Source organism: Scardinius erythrophthalmus, assembly GCF_964197995.2.
Source record: "Scardinius erythrophthalmus genome assembly, chromosome: 14".
Taxonomy (NCBI): Eukaryota; Metazoa; Chordata; class Actinopteri; order Cypriniformes; family Leuciscidae; genus Scardinius; species Scardinius erythrophthalmus.
In genome coordinates this window covers 5,405,451-5,424,521 of record NC_138234.1, presented here as the reverse complement: position 1 = coordinate 5,424,521, position 19,071 = coordinate 5,405,451, and the positions used below count along the sequence as shown (strand labels likewise).

Here is a 19,071-nt window from a genome sequence, read left to right as displayed (position 1 = left end):
GATTTTTATGATCAGTGAGTACAATGAAAGGTTGGCGCGCGCCCTCCAACCAGTGTCTCCACTCCTCAAAAGCTGCCTTCATAGCCAGAAGCTCTCGATCACCCACATCATAATTTCGCTCAGCCGAATTGAGTTTGCGTGAAAAGAACGCACAAGGAAACATCTTGGCCGGGCTTCCGTGACGTTGGGAGAGAATGGCACCAACTCCTGTGTTTGAAGCATCCACTTCAACGATAAACTCCCTCTCCGGATCAGGGTGATGCAGAATAGGCGCTGTGGTGAAACTCGTCTTAAGCCGCTCAAAGGCCGTCGTACACTCAAGAGACCACCGGAATCGCTTCCCCCCTCCCTGGAGAAGGGATGTGAGAGGAGCCACAATAAGACTGAAATTACGAATAAATCTGCGATAGAAATTCGCAAATCCCAGAAAGCGCTGTAATTCCTTAATAGATGTGGGTTGGGGCCAGTTCACCACGGCTTGAACTTTGCTGTCATCCATGAAGACTCCTTCTGCGCTGATAATGTAGCCCAGGAAAGCGATTCGGGTCTGGTGAAATTCGCACTTTTGAATTTTGGCATAGAGTTGGTTGTCAATTAAGCGCTGAAGGACAGCTCGAACATCCCTGATGTGTGCCTCGAGAGTCTCGGAATAAATCAGGATATCGTCAATGTAGACTATAACTGTATGGTTAAGCATGTCTCGGAAGATCTCATTGACGAATGCCTGGAATACGGAGGGACTATTGGAAAGTCCGAACGGCATAACCCGGTACTCGTAGTGATCGGAAGTTGTGGAGAAAGCTGTCTTCCACTCGTCACCTTCACGAATACGAATGAGGTTGTATGCATTCCGTAAATCCAGCTTTGTGAAGTACCGGGCTGTGCGAAGCATCTCCAAGGCAGCGGGGACTAACGGCAGAGGATATCGATACTTGATAGTCACCTCATTGAGACCCCGGAAATCAATGCACGGTCGAAGCCCACCGTCCCTCTTCTTAACAAAAAAGAACCCCGCTGAAGCTGGTGAGGTGGAAGGAGTGATGAAACCCCTTGCGAGCTGTTCCTCGATGTAGGTCTTCATTGCTTCGGTCTCCGGCTGAGATAAAGGATACACTCTCCCGCGCGGTGGAACAGCCCCAGGTAAGAGTTCGATAGCACAATCTCCTGTTCGATGTGGAGGTAAGTGAGAAGCTTCACTCTCGCTGAAAGCCAGGGCTAAGTCATGGTATACCTCAGGTAATTCTTGAAGATCCGATTCTCTCACAGATTCATGACTCGTCTCAGGACCCTGGACAGCAGGCATGCAGTTCTCCCGACAGCAATGGGACCATTGAGAAATCCTCCTCTCAGACCAGGAAATGAGTGGATTATGACGTTCCAGCCATGGAAATCCCAAAATCACCGGGTAATGAGGCGAGTTGATTGTGTATAGTTGTATTTTCTCTGTGTGCAGTGGTCCGACATTGAGAGTGATGGGTTGCGTGATGTACTGCGCCTCTCCTGTCCCCAGAGGGCGCCCATCCAGCGCAGTCATGGTCACTCGAGACTCACAAGGAACAAGAGACAAAGAATGAGTCTGTGCAAACGTAAGATCCATTAAATTCCCCGCAGCACCGGAGTCAATTAAAGCCCTCGTCTCAACCGTCTCTCCATTCAAAATTAACGAAATTCGCAAGATAAGAGAATTAAAGGAAGGAATTTTGGGACTCACCGCAATAGACTCAGGAGATACGGCCATCGGAGGTGATCTCATGGGAGGTCTCACAGGACAAGCAGCTCTCAGATGACCAGGTTGAGCACAATACATGCATAAATTCAGACGTCTCCTCCTATCACGTTCGGCCATGGAGATGTGCGTGACACCAATCTGCATAGGTTCAGGTTCCGTGCTGACAGAGGAGAAACTGAATTGATTAGTTCTGTGAGAACGACGGGCCCGGATGAGATGGTCTAATCGAATGGCGAGCTCCATGATCTGATTGAGACTTTTTCCATCATCACGGCATGCCAGCTCTCCCTGAAGATCCGAATTGAGTCCTTTACGGTATAAGAGTTTAAGTGGTCCCTCACCCCAACCTGTTTGTGCAGCGAGCGTTCTGAAAGTGAGTGTGTAATCCGCCGCAGAAGAGTTAGCCTGGCGTAATGACAGAAGCAGTTCCCCAGCGTCCTTTCCTCCCGCGGGATGTTCAAACACCTCTCTGAAATGAGTTTTAAACACCTCATAGGTGAAAGAGGAAAGCTGACCTCCAGTCCACATCGCCGTTGCCCATTCCAGCGCCCTTCCCGTTAGTAGTGAGCATACGAAAAATATTCGGCTCTGGTCGGTATGGTGCTCTCGGGACTGACTGAAATAGATCTCACATTGCAATAGAAATCCTTTACAGGTGGCTGGTGATCCGTCAAACTTCTCAGGTAGTGACATTCGGGGATTACCAGAAGGGGTACTCACGGCTGGCGGAGAAGGATCGGGTGCAGCGGCTGCCGGCTGCGGGGTTAATGCCTGCACAGACCTCACGAGCTCTTCTGTGAGTGAAGTTAATTTAACCAGTTGTTGACGATGAGAGACCAGCTCAGAAGCTTGCGCTGTGACTTCGTTGGCCAAGTGAAGTAAGTCTGCTGGATCTTGAGCTGGCGAAGTCTTCTGTAATGCTGAGGCTGAGGCAGAGGGATCCATTTGCAAGACTTTAATAACACGGGTAGGAAAAACAGACAGGCAGACTTATACAGAGAACAGCAGTAGTAAGAGGGACAATCCAATACTCAAAGTCAGATACAGGCAGGGGTCGAGGCAGGCAGCAAAGGTTCACAGAGTCCAGAGTACAGGCAGGGATCAAGGTTCAGAATAACACGGTAAATAAGAGTATGCTTGGTAATGTCCGCTGAGCAAAACAAGACTTCGCACAGAGCAAGGGCAAACACAGTCCATATAAAGGGAGAGATAATAATGAACAGGTGATGGTGATAATGATGATAATGAAGGAGGGATGCTGGGAAGTGTAGTTTTAATATTCAGGAGAGAGGGAGCGAATGAAACCAGAGGGTGGCGTAAATGAGCGTTCCGTGACAGCGTGATTGTGTGTATGTTTATGTTTAGACTAGTTATGTGTTTGTGATTTAGTTCAATAAAACTTTAGTACACATTCACGTCAGTATTGACTCTGTAATCTCTGCTTGCAAAGTCTCTCTAACAATGCGATCACAGCTACATAGCTTTTGAGTAGCACTCCATTCGGTAAAAAAAAAAAGTTATTTTTCTGTGGCCACGATAGACGATCAATACTGAGTGTTCGCTGGACGAACAGGTTAATTAATTGTAATATTAATTCCGCTACATCAAGTTAATTATATTAATTCATTCCCCGCCATTGACAGAATTTTCTGGCTTTCCGTGTTTTCACTGTTATACGGTGGTTATACGCTATTATGCTTGTTCTGAAAAGCGTGCAGAATCTCCTGATCAAAACACAGGAGAAGCAACATGAAAACAAGCCAGATCATGGGCAAATTCCAAACTGAAGTGTGTAACCCTGTGCCCTACTCCCTTCGAAGGGCAGAGCTCTTGAAGTGGGGACTTGGGAGTGATCAGGGCACTCTTGTGCCATTATTATGTAGCCGTACACACTTGGCGAACGGAGCAACGAAAGACAACGGTTGCGTCCGAAAACTGATAAATGTTTCCTTTGGAGGATGTATTTCAAGGTCGGAAAGCATCAAGACACGTCCGAATGCAGCGTTGGTTTCACTTCCTGTCTACTGAGAAACTATTGAAAAGCAGCATAGATGTATCCTTCACTGCCTTTGATATCCCACAATCCTGTGCTTTCCAGTATGTTACAGTTGAGCCAGAAAAATCAAGATGGCATCTGAAAGTTGTGGTTGGTAATCAGTTTGTGTGTGAATGTACATTTTGGATCAATGTTTTCCCCTTATGATGTCATTTCTAGCGAGAAGTTACTATTGTAGCCATTAAATATTCACTTAGTTTTAACCAAAGCTCGCTCTATTCTGCTGTAGAACATTAAACCGTAACACTGCCTCAGAAGTCAGTCTGAAATCAGGTTCGTGAGGTTCCTCCGAGGGCAAACGCTGCCTGCAGAGTCATTGCCTGATAGGGCAGCGAGGCAACAAGTCACTGCCTACGTTTTCAGATGCAACCAACATAATTTTCTCATTATTTTAACCTGGGATGTTCCCATAACAGCGCAGCACGGTGTCCCATCAGTTGAATATCTGGTCTTACAACAGAAATGTCTCACTATTGCTGTTAACATAATTGTGGCAAATAAATATACATTTTATACCAAAAAAGTTTTTAAAGTATGCGTTACATATGTGACCATCGTTCCCTTTGCTAGTGGCCTTGTGGAAGTGCCCTTCATGAAGAGATCCAGTTGTTCACTTTGTTCTGGAAAACCCTTACAAATGCCTACAAAACCCCTCTTCCCGAAGGGCCCTTCAAGGGCGCAAAAATGGAATTTGCCCTATATGTAATCATATGCTTATGAAAATAATGTGAATATTAATATTAAACAGCATATACATCAAAACTGCCTAAACCTCTGAATCTTGACCAAGGACGAGCTAAATGTATAGGGCTGTGAAGCTGTATGTGTTTTATGCGTTTATAAGAAACGCTGGCAGGGAAAGAGTTAACTATACATCCAAATATGTATAATTAATATTAATAATATTGCACACCACTCGGCTTATTACACACACACACTCTGCTTATTACACACACAGGGAGGCGCAGCAGCACACAAACATGCCAAACAAAAATAAAAGGATTACCATGTAAAAGATTATTATTGTGTAGGCCTACACATAAAGATATGGTTGAATTCAGCTTGTCTCGTAGAAAGTCTGTTCTTTAACCTCACACACACACACACACACACACACACACACACACACACACACACACACACACACACACACACACACACACACACAGACACAGCTTTAACCTCGCGCATGAGCAGATCCGTTTGCGCTCTGGAGAGACGTTTAGTTTTTCCGATGCAAATTTCTCCATGTAAATAGCGAATCCGCCATGGCTCGTGCGCAACTGGCTTTTAAATGGAATGGGAGAAGAAATTCTAATTGGTTTATTGTACGTTACGCCCAAAACACACCCATTACTCATTAAGAGAATAGGGACGACCCTTTTAGACCATGCGCCGGGACAACCGACCATTTTTCCCGCCGCTGAACTGGCAAAAGTGAATTCAGAAACACCCTAAGTGCACTTGTGCCATGAGCTTTAGACCATGAGCTTAGATCCTTAAAATAGGGCCCTAGGTCTGGATGATGGTGTCAAGTAGACGTGAGAGAGAGAAGCTGCAACAATGTCAAATATGGGGAAAATAATGTGTTTTGAACATTTAAGCATGGAAACTTATTCTACTAGAGCCCAAAAACAAAATCAAGACTTTGTTAAAGGTTATAATATGCCCTCATTGTTATATTCCTCTCGTTATTTCCCGAATCGAATGTCTCGCACATTCACAGATTGCTAATTTACGCATTGCAAAATAAAGTGGATAAAGTTGATCATGTCAAGATTAATTTCATGCTACCTTTATGGTGTTTTGGAGCATGAACATTTAATGTATAGAAAAGCTTCCTCTAAACGTCTGTACTGAGAGTTTATCTAGAGCATCAGTGACGTCAGTTCTGCAGAATCGGCATCTTCCGTTATTAAGCTCTTCTTCCTGTTGATTCAGATCTGGTGAAGACTAAAGTATTTTTACAGCGCTCTTCGACGACTGCACATAAAGAAGTGTGTGTCAAATACAAGGATTTTCATGCATAATGAAGTTCATCATCCTCTTCCTCTGCGTACCTTTGGTTTACTCAAGTGAGTTTCATTTCATAAAGTCGTTTAACCGATGAATTCAGCGAGGCCTTCAGCCACTTCCGTGTGTTGAACTCTGTGCTACTCTAGTTTTATTATTTTCAATTAGCTTTTATTTTTATATTTTTAGTGTATATTTTCATGTTAATTTTAGGTGTAAATTTAGTAATTTTGTTATATGCTTTTGTCTTAAAAAAATGCTATTTAGGTTTAATTTATTTTTATTTCAGTTTTAGTTTAAGGAAGTTTTATTATAGTTTATCAAAATTTTGATTTAGATTTTATTTTTCATTTATATTTTAATGTGAATTTTAGTGTATTTTTTTTTCAGCTAATAATTTTAGTGCTTCAATTTGAACTTTTGTTTATTTATAATTTATTGCCAAGGCAACATTTTTAATTTAAGTTTAGTCTAACTTTTTACATTTGATTTATTATTAATTTATTTGATTTCATCTTTACTTAAGTTAAAAGGTTTTTAATAGTTTCAGTTGTTGAACTGACAGAAAATTATGAGGTCTTTTTAATCTGATTCAGTGCTTGCCATTTCCTTTGTGGGTTGAAAGGCAGTTTTCTTACGAGAGTACTTTCGTGTTGCGTAAGTTTAGCTTACGCTACGGGAAAACTCCTTTTCTCGAGAATACTGAAGCAAAAATTTTCCTTAATTTTTAGAATGTAAAACGCATTTGCTGCAGCAGGCAGACACAGGCGAGGCAGCTCGCGTGCCTATTGGCTGCTCTGCGGCAACTGCTGCAACCTATCAGTGTGCCTTTGGCATGACTCCAGCGCCAATGGGAAGCCTTCCCGCGCTATTGTCATAGCCCGCCAAGATGGGGTGTGGCTAGACTATAAAACCCCCTCACACAGGTTGCACAAGTGATATCGTCTCCTTCAGCGAACGACTTCGCTGGACTCTCCGAGAGAAGCAAACGCCGTAGAACACCACTTCAGCGGGACGAGCTTAGAGTCAAGGACCCGGCCGGACTTCGCCGCCTTCGCTCGCCGTACCTGCTGCACTATGCGGCGCTCATATCCTTTTTATTATTATTTTTCAATGCCCGTCACGTCCTGTGGCTCGTGTCGAGCCCTTCTCAGCAGGGGGGACCACCACGAGCGGTGTGCTTCCTGCCTGGGAAAGGACCACGCGGACCACGCCCTCGCCGAGGGCGGCTGCCGCGAATGCGAGGATTTACCTACCCTCACTGTGTGTCACACTCATCCAGGGTCGAATACAATAAAGCTGGCTCTGGTTGCTCGACCGCTAAGTGTAGGAATAGTGCCCACTACCTGGTGTTCACGCCTACACACAAGCACTACCCATGCAGTGCTGGCAGTGTGCTGAGTGCGGGTCACGTGGCTGCCGCTCAGCGCACACACTTTGTGAACAGCCTGCAGCGCTGCGTGCCGTGAGCCCACAGAGCTGTGTCTTTATTAAAGCATCATCCCGCTCACACGGTCGGTGCACCAGTTACAGAAATACTGCGCGAGGCACCGTATGTCCCATTCGAAATGAACATGATGAACGAAGTACGTCATCATGGTTGGGTCTCATGGTCCCCAAATATGAGCGACCTGAACCCAGACTTCATTCTACCCCTGGCCATTCACGCGAGAGCGTCAAAATGGGTGCTAAAAATAGTGAAACAGTGATACTTGGTGAGTCAGGAAGTAGCACACCTACTTCGCACCGAAATAGCGAATTTACTGAGAAAAGGGGCCGTGGAAGCTGTCCCCACAGCAGACAGCGAGTCGGGATTTTACAGCCGTTACTTCTTAGTCCCAAAGAAGGACGGCGGGCTCCGCCCTATACTGGATCGCAGACATTTGAACAAAGCGCTGATGAAACGCTCGTTCAAAATTATTACAACCAGACAAATCCTCGCTCGAATTCGACCCGGGGACTGGTTTATATCAATGGATCTGAAAGACGCAAATAGATCCAGATTTCAGATCCAAATAGCGGCCCGTCACAGGCTGTTCTTGAGATTCGCCTTCGAGGGCCAAGCTTATCAGTACACCGTCCTTCCTTTCTGCCTGTCCCTGGCACCCCGTACATTTACGAAGTGCATGGACACGGCGCTCACGCCCCTCAGACGAAGGGGCGTGAGAGTCCTGAATTATCTGGACGACTGCTTAATATTAGCAGAGTAAAAACAGGAATTGGTGTCTCACAGAGCGCTACTGCTGGCCCATCTCGAACAGCTGGGTCTCAGAGTGAACTGGACCAAAAGCATTCTACTCCCCACCCAGAAAATTTCCTTTCTGGGCTGGACTCCAGCTCTATGAAAGCGCACCTGACACAGGAACGCGCGTCAGCAATACAGCGCTTGGCATCGACATTCACTGTGGACTGTGTAAATAGTCCAAATAGTCCAGTAAAAAGGCCTCAGGTCCCGGAGCCTGCTTACAATAGCAAGGCGCCTCCTCTTATGGAGCCAGCACAATTTGCGCTCGCTGAGAGCGGCGCATGTGCCAGGCATCCTAAATGTGGGCCCGGATATGTTTTCCAGGGCAAACCTCTGCCCAGGAAAATGGTCCCTGCACCCTCTGACAGTACGAGGTATCTGGGACATTTTCGGCAGAGCAGAGGTGGATCTGTTCGCGTCGCAAACCAACGCTCACTGCCCAATGTTCTTCTCAAAAGAAAATGACGCGCTGGCCCTAAATTGGCCCAGACGTCCTCTTTATGCGTTTCCCCCGATCGCTTTGTTGCCACAGGTAATCAAACGACTCAGGGAGAGCAAATGCTCGATACTCCTCATAGCCCCACTATGGGAGAATCAAGTCTGGTTCCCGGATTTGATGGAGCTAGGGAGTGCAGCTCCATGGCCGATTCTGCTGAGAAAAGACCTGCTGTCACAGGCTCAGGGCGCGATCTGGCACCCATACCCCGAGCTGTGGGCTCTACATGTATGGGCAATCAACTATCACCACTGCGCCTCCCGGAGGGAGTGCTGAACATGATCACAGAGAATAGAGCCCCGTCTACTAGACATGTCATGTGTACATGTCTAAATGGTCAGTGTTTGCTGAATGGTGCTCAGCTCATGACTCAAATCCACTAAAAGGTGAGGTAACGGTGGTTCTTTCTTTCCTACAAGAGCTGTTGGACAGCGGGAGATCCCCTTCCACGCTCAAAGTGTACGTGACGGCTATAGCAGCGTTCACAAATCCTGCGAACGGTCAGTCGCTAGGAAAGAATGACCTCATAATCCGCTTCCTCAGGGGTGCTAGGAGGTTGAATCCTCCTCGACCACCCTTGGTTCCGGTTTGGGACCTTTCCACGGTCCTTGAGGCCATGAAAGGTGAACCATTTGAACCATTTCACGCGGTGGAGTTAAAGTACCTGTCTTTTAAAACTGCTTTTCTACTGGCATTAGCTTCAGTAAAGCGGGTGGGCGACCTGCATGCGCTTTCAGTAAGCGCTACGTGCTTGGAATTTGGGCCTAATGACTCCAAAGTCATCCTCAAACCAAGACATGGTTATGTCCCAAAAGTGCTTGCGACTCCCTTCAGAGCGCAAGTTATTTCCCTATCGGCCCTCCCTATTTCTGATAGTGAGGAAGGGGTTAACCTTCTCTGCCCGGTGATGGTGTTAAGGATTTATGTGGAGCGCTCCGCCGCTTTTAGGCAAACGGAGCAGCTTTTCTTTTCGTTTGGTGGCCGCATCAAGGGCTTAGCTATCTCGAAACAGACCCTGTCCAGATGGATAATGGACGCTATCACGTCGGCTTATGCATCTAAGGGTCTAAATTGCCCCTTGGGGGTGAGAGCCCACTCGACCAGAGGTATGGCCTCATCGTGGGCATGGTCAAGTGGAGTTTCTATCCATGACATTTGTATGGCAGCAGGCTGGGCCTCACTGTATACATTTATAAGGTTTTATAACCTGGAAGTACCCGCATTACAGGCCAGACTGCTATCAGTCTGATGATGCTATATTTACATGGTCTACCCAACTCAGTTTGATTAGACTGTTGATATGCTGCAGGTCCTGTGGCCTATGCAGTTTAAGGTGGTCATACTTCCTTAACTGTATAGATATGTTATGCACCTATATCATAGCACCGAGTCGTCCCGCCCTGTTATGCCAGTGTGTTCATTTCACTTGTATGAGCCCCGGGCTACTGCCCTTGGGACATAAGTGTTTGAGTTTAGCACGCACGGCATTTTAAATAAGGTTCCCGTAACGTAAGCTAAACTTACGCAACACGAGAGTACTCTCGTAGGAGAACGACACTCGGTTACTAACGTAACCTCGGTTCTCTCTAGAGAGGGAACGAGTGTTGCGTAGCCTCCCGTGCTTGTGCTGCACTTTGGTTTCGCTTCTAGTCGACTGAAATCACTTGTGCAACCTGTGTGAGGGGGTTTTATAGTCTAGCCACACCCCATCTTGGCGGGCTATGACAATAGCGCGGGAAGGCCTCCCATTGGCGCTGGAGTCATGCCAAAGGCACACTGATAGGTTGCAGCAGTTGCCGCAGAGCAGCCAATAGGCAGACTGATCTCATGAAATGGCGTATGTATGACACGCCAATTCGTATCTCCATTTTTGGCGTGTTATCAACACGCATAAACGCTTTTCAGCGTGTTTATCAACGCCGTTGATTTACGTTACATTACTGTATATAAATATATATGACCTACCCCAACCGCGTCCCTAAACCTACCCATCACTCGGGTTAATACCATTTATGAGTGTTCCCCTACCATCCTAGGAAAAAAAATATTGCTCCCCAGATGTAGATATAGATTTTCCTCCGTTTCGCTCGGACATTTAACGGCGTACACATACACGCGGAATCACTTGGCCGTTTAACGGCGTACACATACACGCGCGTGGACATACATGCGGAAAGCTCAAAATGCGTATAAATAACACGCCACTTGACTTGAAAGTGGCGTGTATGTTTACGCAAAGTCATGATGTCATGTTGCAATAGGCACGCGAGCTGCCTCGCTTGTGTCTGCCTGCTGCAGCAAATGCGTTTTACATTCTAAAAATTAAGGAAAATTTTTGCTTCAGTTTTCTCGAGAAAAGGAGTTTTCCCGTAGCGTAAGCTAAACTTACGCAACACTCGTTCCCTCTCTAGAGAGAACCGAGGTTACGTTAGTAACCGAGTGTCATTTTTATCTTTAATTTTCCAGTGACGTCGATCTGTCTCATGCAGGCAGGTCTATTTACAGGGCAATAAAACTATAACAAGTCTGAGAATAGTCCTATAAGAATGAATAAAGTTTTAATGTTAATTAACCTGTTAACTGTCACTCCTGATCATGAATGTTTTGGAGTGAAGACCTTTAAAAAAAACTCTGCAAATTATTGCAGAAATTAAAGCACTTTGAAACATAGAAGTTTTTATATGTTTTTCAAAACAAATACTCTAAATACTCCATATGTCTAACCAAGTTGTGTTTCAAAATTTAAGTTGATGTCTCAAAAAATCTTAAAGTACAATTTGAAAAAATTTAAGTTTTCAAGTAGCATTACCATAGTAAAACAATTTTCTATGTCAAAACGGCTTCAAATAATTAATTTTGAGTGCTTTCTAATGATATCTTAAATACTAAAATATCTGTGCAAAAGTATTGATTTGAAATTAAAAAGAAAAAATCATAAATTTGATTTATGATACACTGTATGTGGTGTTTAACTATGATTGAGAGCTTCATGTCTTTGTGTTGTTTGTTCAGAGATGCATGAGTTTATGACCACATACGCTGAAATAAGAGGCCAGACGACTGCAGGAATCCCAGAGTTTTCTGCTGTAACGACATTGGATGGACATCAGATCAATTATTATGACAGTAACATAAAGAAGATGATTCCCAAACAGAACTGGATGAATGAGTTTACATCTACAGAACTGTGGAAGAAATACACTGAGGTCAGAGAAAAACAACAGCAGATCTACAAAAACAACAGTCATGATATAATGGAGACATTCAATCAGTCACAGGGTGAGAGAAAATGCTTTATACAACATTTTTAAATGTGAAAGATTATCTTGTACATTAAAAAGAGCAGATGTTATGGTATCCCCTTCTTTAGGTCTTCATACGTACCAGAGGATGTATGGCTGTGAATGGGATGATGAGACTGGAGACTCATATGGGTTTGATGAGTACGGTTATGATGGAGAGGACTTCATCTTCGCACTGGACCTGAAGAACATCAGATACATCACACCTGTACCACAGGGAATACCCACAGTGATGAAGTGGAATAATGACACAACACAGCTTGAATTTCTGAAACAATACTACAGTTATGAGTGTGTTTACTGGCTGAAGGAGTTCTTGAAGTTAAGGAAAGAGGCTGACAGGATAACAGGTGCCCTTTGTTCACCAAGTAGATCATTTATATACATATATAGTAGGGATGCACTGATAAGATTTATCTGCATCATCAAATCATTTTCATTGAACATGGAATGAATCCATTTTTTACTTGGAAACACGAGATGGGAGGAAAGAAAATATATGTCAGTGATCTTGAGCTCTCACCAAACTTTTGCATATTTTTAAATCGGCCTTTTTCATGCTATTGCCGATTAGCCGATATTCTAATGCTTTTATATAGCTTTAATATTGGCGGCTGAAACATTGGTGCATCTCTAATAATGAGTCATTGTTTGTCTCTTTGTTTTAATGAAGCCACCATGAGAAAACAATAGATTTAACTGATCTGATCTGAAGTATTAAACATTTTTCTCACATTTTTCTCAATCTTTTTCAGTTCCTGAAGTGTCTCTGTTACAGAAGAATCCCTCTTCTCCAGTAGTGTGTCATGCCACAGGTTTCTACCCATCAGGAGTGACTATTACCTGGTTAAAAAATGGACAGGAGCACAATGAGGATTGGGATCTTGGAGAGCTTCTGCCAAATGAAAACGAGACCTTCCAGAAGACAGCTAGACTTTACGTTACTCCAGACGAATGGAAGAACAACCAGTTCAGTTGTGTGGTGGAGCACCAGGGAAAATCCATCCAGAAGACTAAGGATGAGATCAAGAGCAACTACAGTAAGTTGTTAATAATGCTGCATAGTGTTTTATGGTTATGCCTCTTTAATTCATAGTTCCCTTTTGATACTCTACTCGTACTGTGTCGCTAGATGCTGTAATGGGGAAAACTAAATTTTCTCCGAATTCTGCAGCCTTTTTAATCACCCAGTGAAACTGCACAGCCATTGGTTCGTACAGAGTAGTATAACGAACCAATGGCGAGGCAGTGGAGCTGCACGAGCCTATGGCAGAGAACCCCGCCAGAGCGCGCCAATTCTCAATTCTCCTTCAGCGGCGATGACTATCTCTTTGCTGGACTTCGAGACTAAGCTAAAACAGCCTTCTCGTCGTTGAATAGGCCCTCGCAGCAGATAAGCTGACTCGGTAAATGCTATTTCCCTCTAAAAGAGCACTTTTCACTGGCGTTTGTTGTAAAATGTCGAACATCTGAACGCCACTTGCCGCGTTCTCACCTCGCTGCGTTCACAAACTGCTTTCTCTAGAAATCTTCTCCTTCCTCATCCTCACTGCTCTCTTTCTCTCAAGCTGAACGAGTCTAAGCAGGGTTCCTACAAGGTCTGGAAAAGTATTCCAGACTATTGCCCCTATTTAGTTTTCTATAATAGAAAATTAAGAATTTAATGAAGATATATTTATCATAGTTTAGTGATTGTCAAACAGGACTGAATTCAAGGTGCACTTTTTCATTATGCAAAAAAGCAGGTTATAAGCATTTTGGGTTTCTTCTCATGATATTCTAAGCACCGTATTAGAGACACTAAAAGGATATTTGCTAAAATAAAAAATATGCAGACTTTCGTGTGCGCATGAGAAACCATTAAACTTAGCATAGACAAAGCACACTGAGCCACCTATTGCACCATCAGCCCATTTCACGGTGTGGTTTCTTGGCCACCATAGAGTATGTGTTAAACCAGACCTAAGGCCTTGAAATATAATGTACTGCCCTAATGAAAGACAAATTTTGACCACTTTTTTTTAAAAAACTTTAAGTACCAGTCTTTTGATAGACCCTTGAACTTGGCAATATTGTGCCATCAGCCCATTTCATGTCATTGTTTTTCCTCCACCACAGAGGATACATTAAATTGGACATTAGGCCTTGATTTTAGAGGTATTACCCTAAGGAAAGTCACATTTTGAACAAATGAGCCTATATTTCTATTAATTCATGTGCATATTTGCTCTCTTTTTCTTCATAGTAAGCTGGCAGGGATGCAAAAAGAACATAGGTTATAGTATATAAAACTAGAAATTGTAATGCATAATTGTAGATTGTAAGCATGCAAAAAATTACTGTGCGCATGTGAATAGTTTCTCGAGGGCACGGAAAACTTTATTGTCTGCATGCAAGAGTCTGTATATATACACTACTGTGCAAAAGTCTTAGGCACTTTAGTATTTTCACCCCCCAAAAAATAATTTTAAGCCAGTTATTTATATATTTTGCTGTAGTGTGTCAGCTTACATTTACAAACATTCATTTTGCCACTAATTGTAATAATCCAGTGAGATTTTTTTATGCACAAGGAGTGACAAGAGCCGGTATGATCTGATCTCACCATCATTGATTTTGTCTGTAATTACAAAATTGAGACAGACTAAATCCAGAAGAACTGGAGCAATGTCTCCAAGATGCTTAAAGAAACCTTCCTGCAAAGCTACAGTACTGTGAGACGTTTTAGGCACTTGTGTAAAAATGCTGTAAAGTGAGGATGCTTTCCAAAATAATGTCATAAATAGATTTTGTTTATCAAGTAGCTTCTATTAACTGAATCAAATCAATATTTGGTGTGACCATCCTTTGCGTTTCAAACAGCTGTTGTCCAGGTACACTTGCAGATAGCTTTTCAGGTAGCTTTGCAGGAAGGTTTCTTCAAGCGTATTGGAGACATTGCCACAGTTCTTCTGGATTTAGTAGTTTTTTCTGTTTCTTCATGCAGTCCCAGATGGACTCGATGATGGTGAGATCAGATCTCTGTGTGGAGCACCGGCTGTTGTCAGACTCCTTATGCATATTTAAATCTCACTGGATTATTACAATGGCAAATGGCCCAGTCTGTTGTGATTGGTTGACCGCTTAAAGCGCCTGTCAGAAGCTAAACACCCATTTCCATAACTGAACTTCAGCTCCGGAGGCTTCCTCAGTCCTCAGCAATTACACACTGTAAAGAAGTGTAAACCTCATTTAGACCTCATGGAGATTTTAGAAGCATTCGTCTAAAGGTTATACTACTGTTGTATCGCTATGGTAATTTTAACCAGACTCTTCACATCCTCATCCTTTGAAAGGGTTTACAAAGAGAATTTGCTTTTGCAGGGCAGAAAACAGCGTCTTCTCAACATACACAACACGAGGTGATGAATTTACTGACGAAAGGAGCCGTAGAAACGGTCCTGCCAGCACAGAGCAGGTCAGGCTTTTACAGCTGTTTCTTCCTCTAAACTCTCACGGATCTGTGCTCCTCATCCACTTGAAGTGCCTGGGACTCAGAGCTCACTGTCCCCCAGTCAACAGATTTCATTCCTGGGAACAGTCTTCGACTCAACCTACATGTGGGCCGCAGTCACGTCAGAGCGTGCTCTGACCATTCAGCAGCCCGCGGCCTCCTTCAAAATTGGAGCCTGTCCCACCGTCAGGTCTTTTCAGAGGATGCTGGGCCTCATGGCCTCTACATCTCCAGTACTTCAGCTAGGCCCGCTGTGCATGCGGCCCCTACAGTACTGGTTGAAACCTCGATTACCAGCCTATGCCTGGCATCACGGACGCCTACGTATCAAGGTGAACCAGGCCTGTGTCTCAGCCCTGACCCCTTGGAGGAATCCTCATTGGTTCCTGTCTGGCGTGGCGGTGGGAGCAGTCACCAGAAGGTGGTCTCGACAGACGCTTCCAACACAGGTTGCACCCTTTGGCACCTGGTCAAACGAGGAAAGTCGGCTAGACATCAACTGCCTGGAAAAGCTAGCAGTCTGTCATGCCTTTCAGACTTTCCTACCAGACCTGAAGGGAAACCACGTCTTGGTCCGATCGGACAGCATGACAGTGGTGTCTTACATAAATCGCTAGGTCAGGCTCACCTCGAAACTTCTGTTCAAACTGGTGAAACACCTCCTGGTATGGGGCACACCACAACCTGCGCTCTCTGAGAGCAGCACACGTGCCGGGCAAGCTGAACCAAGGTACAGACATGCTATCTCAAAGCAACTTCCCCTCTTCGCCTCAGAAGACAACTCTCACTGCCAAACTTATTTTTCATAGAGCAGGGTTGGGCTGGCCCACGACTGGCCCAGGCTTCTCCTATACGCTTTTCCCCCGACCGCTTTGAACCCCTCAGATCAGAAATTTTTCTGATACTGTAACTGTAAATTTGTTTATGTACATTTCTGAAATGCATAACTGATAACATCACTCTGAATTGTAAAGTAGATGCATGCATGTTCGTTAAAGCTGCTTTGAAACGATATGTAATGTGAAAAGCGCTATACAAATAATAAATAAATAAATAAATGAATACATTTTAATTGAAAGAGTCTTGGCTAGCCTACTATGCTTATCGCTACCCTCGCTTAGCTCTACCTAATAATGAATCGCGCTGAAAGCAGGCAGGCACGCGTTTACACTTGCGTGCATGGCAATGACGTAAGATGCACACAAACGCACCAGGGTCCGATAGAATTAAGTTGGGTGTGAAACCAGACCAATGCTGCGGTGGGTGCCGGGAACAATCGCGCTCGGGCTCGGACCGCAGCAAACGAGCCCAGTGTGAAAGCACCGTCACTTTCCTCCGCCATTTTTCATATCAAAGCAGTGAAGGCGTGGCGAGGGGGAAGAAAGAGGATAGCAGATTAACCAGCAGGTCATCTCCCTCTCGGCACTTCCTCCGTCCGCGGATGAACGAGAGCTGCATTTACTCAGGGCTTTGAGAATATACAAAGAGTGTTCCGCTTCTTTTAGACACATGGAACAGCTTTTTGTATGCTTCGGAGGCAGCACCAAGGGGCATCCGGTCAGAAGCAGAGGATATCTAGATGGATAGTGGATGGATAGCATTCATATGCCTTTTAATTTTGGCGCATCACCTCAGCATTTGCCTGAGCCCATTTTGGTGTTGTCTTCACATGTAGACTGTCATTTTCCTCACAGAATTGTTGAAATTGAGCATACATGAACTGAGGGCCACAGTCTGATCTGATGGTAAAGGTCAGACCGTGACGACTGAAAACTTTTGATATTAAAGTTTATTGACTGATCTGATCTCAGTTTGATGTTTTTATTTCTCAGACTCTGTCCACTGGTGTGGTCCTACTGAAGCTGTGAGCCGATTGGTCCTCTCTGCTCTGGTGGGCGTGGCTACTGTCATTATTGTGGTTTATGAGATCAGATCCAGAAGAGCTGAACGAGATCAAGCACATATTCACACATCAGGTACATAATTGATGTAATTTCTCACAAACCGATTTTTCAGATATATTTGTGAGTTTTAATAATTTATGCCTTTATATCTTAATCTTTTTCAGAAAGTATTGAAATCTAAAACAGAACAATGAACTTCAAGTGTGTTCTTGTTCTTCTAGTGTTTGTTTGTGCTTGTGCTCTCTCTTTTAGTGTCAGATTTTTAAAAAATTCCAATTTGAAAGGCAAATGTTTATATTTCTTTACAAGACACAGATATCAATTAACCACTGCTGCTGTATACTGTACTTACTCTGTGTTTGCTTGCCTTTAGCAATAAAGCTTTCTCACTCTAAGGTTTAAGAGTCTCTTCATGTTTTCTTACATTTATTATGTCAAGCGCCCCCTGGAGGAATAGTAATTTTATGTAAGCAATTAGTGTGCTGTATTGTGAATAAGTCCCTCACGAATGAAGGGCGTGGTTAGACACGACTATAGCCTTTGACTATATTCACAATACAGCACGCCTCCAGTACCTTATTGCTTTTATAAAACGGTTACTAGAAAACGGCAGTAAACGGCCTCATCTCATGGAGCTCATGGAGCAACTACAGCAAATATATTTTTTTTGAGTTTTCATTTGATCCAATAGCGTTTCCATGACTTTCCAAAAGGGGAAATATAGTGAGATTGATTACAGCAGTCAGAAGAGAGAAAGATGTCAAATTAACCGACGCTCCCTCAGAAACAACCTTGCAGCAGAGTTTACTAGTTTTTCTTTTGTAATGTAATGCCAAGATAATATAACATAACATATATTGTTATAAATGTACATTTATACAAAATATTAAATATTTAATTTTAAAATTATATATTAAATATGAAAACTTTGTTAGATCTGCGATGTTAAAGGGATACTTCAGGATTTAGCATTAAGCTTTGTATTAGTAGAAAACCTGTAGTATTTTCGAATTACCCTGCTTTCCACCCTCATATCCCCCTGAGACAAGAGATTTATGTATTTTTTGTCAGGAAAAAATCCTCCGATAACGCAAAATTTGTCATTTTGCGTCATCAGAGGATTTTCTGTCCAGAGGGTAAAGACTACAGCCAGTAGAAGGCGTTGTTCTGCATGTGTTCAACCCGCCCAAAGAGGGTGGGATCTCACTCACATATAATGTACATACAGTCTTTCTTTGGAAGCTAAGCTTGCAGGCTCTTGTTCTGTGGAGAAAGCTGAATAATAGGAGAAAGCTGATTAAGTAGGGGTTACCATCCTCCTTTTCCCGGACTTGTCCGGCGGGCGAGATCGTTCAAAATGTCCGGGATTCAGCTTTTGCTTTCTGCGGTCGCCATTCATTGTTTACATGCACACCTTTTGTTTCAATCTAACTGAATTCATTCTGATTGGTGAATCTGAATGTAGTGTTTACATGAATGCTAAACAATTGATCGGTTGATGTGCGTTTTAACATTGCTAAGAAAATTCCCGCACCTCCGTGAGAGATACAAGACCGGCACGTCTCAATAATGACGCCACCGGCCTCGCGCCGTTCTCCCGCGGCCGTCAGCCTCGTCCTGCTCGCCACAGTAAACATAATGAATGGCGACTGTAGAACGCAAAAGCCGAATCCTGGACATTTTGGGTGATCTCGAAATCCCAGGCAGACTCGTCACGGAGACTCACTGGTAGCCTAACCTTGTTGTTTTCAACTGCGCTCTCTAACCGGTAGGTGTGGCCTCCCAGGGCAGCGAAGCAAGTGCATTCTGGGAGTTGTTGTCTTTCATCCACAT

The 19,071-nt window shown here is 43.9% G+C and overlaps 1 protein-coding gene across 1 annotated transcript; it reads left to right on the top strand.

Annotated features, from left to right (window-relative positions):
* The first annotated feature begins 5,719 nt into the window (after nucleotides 1-5,719).
* On the top strand, nucleotides 5,720-17,631 carry LOC308702280 (major histocompatibility complex class I-related gene protein-like). The gene is made up of 5 exons (XM_081384989.1): nucleotides 5,720-5,860; nucleotides 11,552-11,818; nucleotides 11,910-12,191; nucleotides 12,597-12,881; nucleotides 17,167-17,631. Exons 1-5 carry the CDS (start codon nucleotides 5,815-5,817, stop codon nucleotides 17,316-17,318), a joined length of 1,032 nt encoding a protein of 343 aa, XP_081241115.1. The 5' UTR covers nucleotides 5,720-5,814; the 3' UTR covers nucleotides 17,319-17,631.
* The last annotated feature ends 1,440 nt before the right edge of the window (nucleotides 17,632-19,071 follow it).

What these genes read in the sequence shown, in the direction of transcription:
- LOC308702280 (XM_081384989.1), top strand. Translation starts at nt 5,815, where the DNA reads ATGAAGTTCATCATCCTCTTCCTCTGCGTACCTTTGGTTTACTCAA. An exon ending in GACATTCAATCAGTCACAGG is followed by an intron (nt 11,819 to 11,909) that starts GTGAGAGAAAAT and finishes CCCCTTCTTTAG; the next exon opens with GTCTTCATACGTACCAGAGG. An exon ending in AGAGGCTGACAGGATAACAG is followed by an intron (nt 12,192 to 12,596) that starts GTGCCCTTTGTT and finishes AATCTTTTTCAG; the next exon opens with TTCCTGAAGTGTCTCTGTTA.